Source organism: Diadema setosum, chromosome 1, assembly GCF_964275005.1.
Source record: "Diadema setosum chromosome 1, eeDiaSeto1, whole genome shotgun sequence".
NCBI classification, from domain to species: Eukaryota; Metazoa; Echinodermata; class Echinoidea; order Diadematoida; family Diadematidae; genus Diadema; species Diadema setosum.
This window is the reverse complement of record NC_092685.1, coordinates 11,508,712-11,517,643: the sequence shown is the minus strand read 5'-3', so window position 1 is coordinate 11,517,643 and position 8,932 is coordinate 11,508,712. Positions and strand designations below refer to the sequence as shown.

The window sequence follows — 8,932 nt, the reverse complement described above, 5'->3', positions numbered from 1 at the left end:
TTTCAATTTTTCCCCCCTCAAAACATCCACAGCAATGTGACATGTGCGTAGGCATGTGGATGTCTGAATGTGTAAAGGGGGGGGGGGGGAGGCAAACACGCCTCCGATCGAACACCTTGAAGGGGGAAATGAAAACGTTGTGATAGTAAGGTACAAATCGCCTGCCCTACATCTGTGTAATATTATCATCGGTAAAAATCAATCACGCGTTGGTAGAGCTTCGGCACGCGAGCACTTGGCAAACCCGCATCTCGGGGATCGGCATGTACCATCGGGGTACGCCGCCCATTCATCATCTCGGGGGGGGGGGGGGGGGGGGAAGTGGCTGCCGTGCTTCTTGTCAGCGGCAATTTGTTAACAATAGGATTCGCGAATTACAGGGCGGGAAAAGAGAATCAATCATGCTCTTTAAATATGGCGCTGTCTACGTGCTGGGTACGCTAGCGGGATAGTGCGGGGGGAAAACTGATTTGATATAACTATCTATCTACACGAGGTGACGTTAACGAGAAAATAGCGGCTTACATGGGCATCGCTCACTCAACACGCGCAAACAAACAAACATAACACACAAACTCAATGCGGACAAACGTCAATACATTGCTTTAGAATAGAGTGTTTGCTACTGACTATAACATGTCAGTCAAACTTTCTTTTTAGTTCTTTTGTTTCCCTTACTTTTATGTAAACAGAAAACAACCTGCTGGTGAATGACCTTCGCTGTCAAGACGCTATCGAACCAACAACATCCTGCACTTTTCAGTCAAAGATCATATCCATCGTTACTTCATGATAGGCTTGTTTAAAAATGATCACAGTTTTGTTAGTTTTTGAAATCAGCGTTATAAAAACAAAAACAAAGAATAAAAAAGGAATGAATTCGTTTAGAGTTCACAATTGTAAATCCCAAACAGCCTACATACAGAAAGAAATACATTTGTAGTTGCCTCTCAACTCGCTTTTCATATACTGTAATACGGCCATGGGAACGTGAGAACCAATGAGACAACCAGAGGTCGACTCCTGAGCGGCTAGAGGCGGCTCACGCCATCACCCACCTCCGCACAGTTGAAGAGACGCACCCGCTACATCGCGTGAAAAATACGTCTCCCGACTCCTTTCTCTTTTGACTTACCAACAAACCAACAACACAAACACAAACCCCCCAAATTCGGAGTTGAATACATATCAATGTACAAGTACGAAAAAAAAATCGCTCTTGCTCGAGGGTATCATGTCAAAAACTCACTCCATTTTATTGGTTTCTGCTGGTTACAGATTTATGCAGTACCTGAACAGAATTCCGATAATATTATGGGGGAAAAAAAGTGTGTGGACAATAGCACTTTTTTCCTCCACTTTCATAGAGAGTGTAGTACTCTCGAACAATTGAAGTGGTTCCAAATGCAACTTCATTAGATTTGACAGGGAAACAAAATATTCATCGACAAGTAAGGCTCATAGAGTGAACAACAAGTAATCAAAATGCATGTAAACAAGACGGAAAAGACGTTTTGCAAGACGAATTTAGCTTACAGACGGAAAATAAGGAGAAAACACACAGAAATTTATTGACATTGGTTGTATATCATAATATATTGTTGTGCAAATTAAGCCGAGACCTGGGCTAACCATTTAGAAACAGAGTTTAAAATCTGCACACTTTTCTCTCTCACCCTCTTTTTTTGCAGGAATAATCTTATTGATTGGAATTGTATGTTTTTATATAATCTTTCCATTTTTGCGCGCATAGGGACATATGCACTATGTGTTACACGCTATATAAGCACTGTTAATTATCATTATAATTATTGATTAAATTTGGAGATATTGACAGTGACCCTTGAACCCTGATCTGTATAGGGCACCAACATCTGACTCTATTCTTACACTGCTTTCACTGGATTTTATACGTATCTTGAATCTTCTTTGTCACTCGGTATTTACTAATGAAGCAAATTTAAAGCAAGCGAACAAACATAAGGCCTACAACTCTCAGATCCACATGGTCACAGCAGTATAAACAAAAATAAAAACAAAGGGTGATGATTCCATCAGAATGCCCCTGAAGTGTTGCAGAAAAATCTATGGATCAAGTGATGACTCTGACTGTAATCACATGCTAAAATGTATGAACGAGAAACATGTAAACTACGCACATTCACTCGTATAAATCTAGACTTGTGCATGGGTTATTCTAAATGTAATCAGGGCACTTGTAAAAAGTTATAATGCTGCTCAAAAACAGTTGTTGTTGTTGTTTTGGGGGGAAAAAGGGGGGGGGATATCTAATCTAAGCAAATAGGCAATGGTTTGTGATGTCTCAGTGTGTATTGTTCTGAGTGCATTTTGATCAGAGCATTTAGAAAAGCTTTCAGAGGCTGCTAGATGTACGCAAAGGATTGATTTCCTTGGCTAACATTTTTCATCACACCCATCTACCTGTCCTACATTGACAACACAGCAATCACATCATCAGAGCTCATTGGGTGCGCACATCTGTGCTGCAAGTTTTTAAATCCCTCCACTTCTCCTGCTTATTATGGCAAAGATGGCTGCTTGTATGATTGTGTCAATGCATTCTTTCAAGTTCATTTTGTAGGGAAGAGGTATGACTTTACAAGATGTTAAATTTAAATCACTTGCCTACAATTTTAAATAAGGGAATAATATGCTCCTCTTTGATATGTTGATACAGACTCTTTGCAAATTAAAAAAAAAAATCCATGACAAAAACCCCAGAAAATGTAAAATTGCACTTCCATTCCATTGTAATATGACACTATTGTACTTGCATATTAAATGTACAATTGTATTGAAACTGCAATTAAAAGAACAGGAACAATAAAAACACCCATTACTTGGTGAGAACAATTCTTTGATCAAATACATTTATGTGCCATATGAGCAATAAAAAAAAAAGGAGACAATGTCATAGATCAAATTTCTGACAGATAAAAAAATGAAACCTAAAAAAAATGTTCCTTGAGCACACATTCCTGTATCCTCAAACAAATACAAAATATTGGATGTGTTGACACTTTCTTCACAAGCCTGATGAATATTCATGAATGTAACATCTGAACATGGCATTCTGTACAGCGATAGAATCTTAGCTCAAATTGCAGATGGGTTGCCAAAGAATTATCATTTGGAGATTCAGCAGAAAAAATTCCCCATAATCTTGTCATTTTCTCCCATGGCTTGTGCCATCACCAACTTGTTTTTTACAAACAAAGCATTCTATATTTCAAAATTCCACATTCCAGCGCTGAATGGAATGTTGAGATAGGTTTACTACATGAGTCACAATTTCCAACAATTTGTTAACTTCTGTTCAAAATTTCTCTCTAGTGCTAAACCCCCTCACAACAATATGAAAAGAATATAGTAAAAGAAGGACTTCCAAAATAAAAGTATGTTCTAGACAGTCACATTTACTAAAATGATATAAATGGAGTGCACTTTCACTACAATTGACTCACTGGAGGAGAGGGGGATCAAAATACAAATGTAGGGCAAACGTAAAATGCACAAGTCAGTTAGGTCACAAAGTTAATTACTCCATTCACAGCAAATTAAAGAACATCATATGAGTCACAAAATAGTGCTTGTATGAAAATATACAGGGTCATTCATGTTTATCAGGTTGAGGTGCTCATTGTGGGAAAATGCACCATGACTCAGACACATCAATAAAAAGTCTGGACGCCAGACTAAGCCCACTTTCTGTGCTTTACAATGCAACTATGGTCCATCAATGAGAATATTTCATATATTAAAAAAAAAGTTACAATGATCTGATGAAAAGTCACAATATTGATTAAAATATCCTCTTGTAATAACCAAACATGGATTTCACAGATGTTGAAATCATTTTAAAAAAAGCAACCACAACTATACAATACACAGTGCAATTATTTTCTGTTGTTCTATCTCTTATTCATTTTCTCCATACATATACTATGTACAGAAAAACATAAAAAATTCACACATTACTGGTTCCACATACTGAAAATATTCTTCTAGTCAGAGAGAGGTATATGGAAATAAACAGATTCCAAATGCTAATGACTTGAGTCAACAATAAATTATCATCAACATTTGTCATAATGGAAAAAAAAAAGAATTAAATAAAATTTGAATACTTGATGTTCAAGACTGGCTTGCTAGTGAAACAGCACCAATCATCATAACACCGGACAATGCATTGAATTAACTACTTCCCCTTGTGGCAATTATGCACAGGCATCAACAACTATGCAGTTGAGTTGATGCATCACACGTCCTTACTAACCTAAAATGTATGATACGCTGTGCCTATTACAACTTTCTTCTCTTATATTTTTGGAATCGGTGAAGCCCTTTCTCCCCCATCCCCACCACAAAAAGACCCCTCAGAAATCAACATGAGAACCATTTCTTTCAAAGACATTAGCAGCTCAGAAGAATCAGCTAAATAAAAGCAATTACAGGCAACCAAGTAATGTATCTCCCTACATCAAAGTACACTTGCTCACATCAGTGATGAACTTTGCGTGTAAAAAAACCCTATGACAACTCCTCCCTCTCCCGACAAAAATGCAACATGGCTGACAATCTAGTAACTTCTCACACCAGAAAGTGGTGAAGTGGTCTTGTATGAAAACCTGTCCCACGGTGACAGCTGCCATCAATGTGTTTTGCATTGCCACTGATTGGGGGGGGGGGGGGGGGCTGGTCACATTTCTGAGAGAAAATAATCATATGTATCTAGGATTTGATACAGAGCTGGCTATGGGGGTTGGAGAAAAGTAGCAAAAGTTGTCCTAAAACAGAGTACGATATTCATATGAGCTTGATAACATTTCACAACTACCACAGAAAGTAGATTTCATTAAGTCTAAACAGAGCCCACACTGGCAGTCAGTATCCATTTTCAATAGCCAGGACTTTTGCACATTATTGTTACTATATCCATGCATATGCTCTAATTACTGTTTTTATCTACTGTACTTTTGTTGTTCTACTAGAAGATGGGCACTGCAGGTGCAAGGACAGATTTGGATTGATTTAAATTCTTTTGACAGACTCAGTTACCTGGTGATTTGTATAAAATTTTTGCACACCGATAGTTTAAGATTATGAGGTTCAAACGTATATCAGTTCATTTCTCAGTAATGATTATGCTCTATTCCTGGGGGAAATGTCCAGCAGAAAAAATGCATAAGCAGCCATCAGTTGTCATACCTTTAAAGCCTACTGAGAATATTCCAACTCGAACACTAAAAAAAAAAAAAAAAAAAAAAAAAAAAAAAAAAAAAAAAACCTAAATAAATATGGAACATGATTACTGCTGGATTAAAAATCTGACTTACAAGACTTCAGGTGGGCTACAGTTTCCAGGCTTTACTGATTTACAATGATGTCCACTTGCTTGCTGCGTCAGGTCACTCCCGCACACACGATGTTTCGAACTCGAAATGAGGTGCAGAGCACAATGGACTCTGTGTCACAGAGTCTTGATGCGGTAGTCATGGCAACCGCTAACTTCTCAGTATCTCCTCTGCTGGTTGTATCCCTGGGAACCCGAGTATCCACTCTGACCCCTGCTCTGGTTTCCTCCCTGCAGTGGCAGATGGGAGAATGATGAAATAGGATGCAATTGGTTAGAGATGATATCAAGTACTTCATCTTCTGCCTGTTCATTATCAACCTTTGATCTCTGACCTTAACCTTTCACACAATATAACATGACATGATTATCTTCCTGAGCAAGGTTTTATTTTGAAGCACAAGACACCTAGCTGGCTAAATGTCAGCAGAAACTTTCTTATTTTCGTTCTATCACAAAGAATGAGAGGTGCTTACGCTTCTTAGCTGGGCACTCCACAATTTGGACGCTAACAAATAAGCTACATAATAATAATAATAATAAAATGAATGAATAAATGAATGGATGGATGGATGGATGGATGGATGGATGAATGGATAAATGGATGAATGAATGAATGAATGAATGAATGAATGAATGAATGAATGAATGAATAAATAAATAAATAAATAAATAAATAAACAAACAAATAAATAGATAAATAAATAAATAAAATAGATAGATAGATAAATAGATAAATACACAGGTGTTGTAAATGCGTCTCTGTAATAATAACCAATTCAATGCAAAGATAAACATCTCCCGTACACACACACACACACACACACACAACATCGTTCACACTTCTTGAATTGATGTATGTTGTGGTGAATGACTAGATTTTAGCACCAACCCCAATGGGCAAGCACAGAAAACTCAGCACAGGCCCAGCTGCTGAACTGGCCTGTAGTATATTTCAGTCTTTGGTATGTGGCTTATTGTTGCAACCTATCATTGGGAAATGAACACTGTAAAATGACACAGCTGTGGTGGCTACGAAAAATGAAAATTGCGAACGAAGGAAAAAATTAGCGCTAAAACGGAAAAAAAAGAATAGAAAATCGGCATCAGTATTTAATGAGGACATGATATTCTTGACAGCACTAAGAACTGACATGCCACTGATCTGTTCTGAGGATATGATATGATGTGACAGATTTATTGGGGCCGGGGAGGCAATCTATACACATTTATCATGTATAACTCTGATAAGCTTATCGCTAATTTTGTCCACATGTGACCGAATGAATGTCACACCCGTTCATGTTCGTGGGGTGGGACAGGTGAGTACACATAATAATTAAATCTTCAAAATTTTGCGGCGCGGGGCAGCTATGTCAATAAGTCGTTGGCTAAATGACCCGTATAATTCACTCGAGAGCATGTGGAAGAATCTGGACCCAAGTTCCCACTTATCTTCGCCTCCTTTCCCCTTTATAGTTACTTCCGCCAAAGCACCCCCTAGCTCGTGCACAATGTTTCTCTTTTGTAGGATGCGGTCTTAAAAAGATCTTGAAGCTCTGTGGTTGCTGTGCCATCGCACGACAGCTTTATGATCTTCGCCAGCATGCGCCACAGCGCAGAAAATTATTCATGACCAAATATTACCACCTCCACATTACCAGCTAATTAAATACAAAAATGACAAGATGGCACAAGCCTCTCAAAGTGTAGCCCCAGAGACAAAGTGTGCCAGTTCATCTGACATCATTAAACAAGTCATTCCCAAGTTTTAGGAGCTTAATAATTACCTGTGTAAGCATATAATATCACTTAGAGTACCATTCTGGTTTGTAAAGTAATAGGGTTTTACATCTGTTGTATTTTATCTGATTTTTTTTTTTCCCCACGAGTGCTGTAACTATGTGATTTATCTGATGGTGCAACATGTCAAACTTTTATCATTATTTCATCACCGTAAATCACTCACTGATAAGTGTCTTTGTTCAACCGTTGACAGATAAAGGGCTTGGGTTTCAATTTAGCACATCCAAGTGTTTCAAACTTGAACTGACGTCCTATATCGGTAAAAGCATCTTAGTTGATAAAGCTGAGCAAAACCTTCTGCCCCATTCATTCTGTATCCACAAATGTGCTCAAAATGCTGCAGGACTTTACAATTCAAAGTTACACCCAGAACAGGAAAATGGTCACTCTGAAAGGGAATAGAAGGCTGTTGAGCAAAAAAGAACAACAACAACAAACAAACAAACAAAACAAAACAAAACAACCCCCCCCCCAAAAAAAAAAAACAAACAAAAAAAAACAAGTAGAAGATACAGTGTATAATCAATTTGAGACTGCTCCTAGATCAAAAGTTCTTGAGTTTGATGGAGCATGAACACATTTCATCTTCAGAAGGTATGGCTGCTCTTTCAGCCTTAATGATTTATAACAAAGATTGAAGTTGGAGGATCTCTTTTTTTTTTCTTTTTAAATTTGATGGGGATAGATAACATTTCAGTCAAGAAAAAATATTTGAAAATTTCCCCTCCCCCCCACCATTTCTTGAGTACCTTTGTTCTCAAAAGTGTATCTTATATGTATATTTTTTGAAGATAAAAAGTAGTGATAGAAAATACACAGAATACTCCCCTCCAAAGATGAATAACCACAAAAGTGAAAGTGGAATGGGTGTATCAATCTAATTAAAGGACAAGTCCTCCTTCATATACATTGAGTGAATGTAGCAATATTAGTAGAGCACATCAGTGAAAGTTTGGGGAAACTCGGACAATCCGTTCAAAAGTTATGAACTTTTAAAGTATCTGTGCAGTCACTGCTGGATGAGAAGACTGCTACAGTGTATGACGTCACATGCATAGAACGATATAATAAGGAAAATATCAAGAGAATTTCACAAAATTCAAGTATATGAAAAAAGTACAAAATTTCTTTACTTGTCAGTTACATATGTTAAGGGTAATATTATTCCTCCTGCCTTCTGAAAGAGACAAGTCAAGCATTCTTTCGTTAAGCGAGAAAAGTGAAAATAGGTAGAATTTTCTTTTTTATTTTCTTTATATCATCATACACATGTGACATCACAAACTGTAGTAGTCTTCTCCTCTAGGAGTGACTGTGCTGAAACTTCAAAAATTCATCAATTTTGAACGGATTGTCTGATTTTCCTCAATCTTTCACTGATGTGTTCTACTAATATTGCTGCATTCACTCAATCCACATGTTTATGATGGTGGACTTGTCCTTTAAGGATGTGAGCATCGATTCACACCTGCCCCATGCCAATTGCTTTAACCATGGACCTACCCATGCTTTAACTGACACAATGGACTGGCAGAGTTAACGGTACACTTCTGATTGGATTACCGACGAGGCGGTTTAAATATGCAGTGTGACATCAGTAAGGACCTTACTCCCGAGTTCTCCCACGAATGTCTCACTCATGCTCTGCACTTCAATGGCCCGGCAAAAACCCACAATGAGAGAACAGCTGGAGTTTGTTAATATACAGATATACTTATCACACTCTGCTCTCACACATTGACACTTTAGGAT

General features: G+C 37.8%; 1 protein-coding gene across 1 annotated transcript in view; it reads right to left on the bottom strand.

Moving 5' to 3' along the window:
* Positions 1 to 5,424: 5,424 nt before the first annotated feature.
* LOC140236839 (5'-3' exoribonuclease 2-like) overlaps positions 5,425 to 8,932 on the bottom strand; it is a 100,810-nt gene continuing 97,302 nt past the window's right edge. The window contains exon 34 of the mRNA XM_072316779.1: positions 5,425 to 5,605. Coding sequence (XP_072172880.1) covers positions 5,425 to 5,605 — 181 coding nt within the window. The remainder of the gene's footprint in view (positions 5,606 to 8,932) is intronic.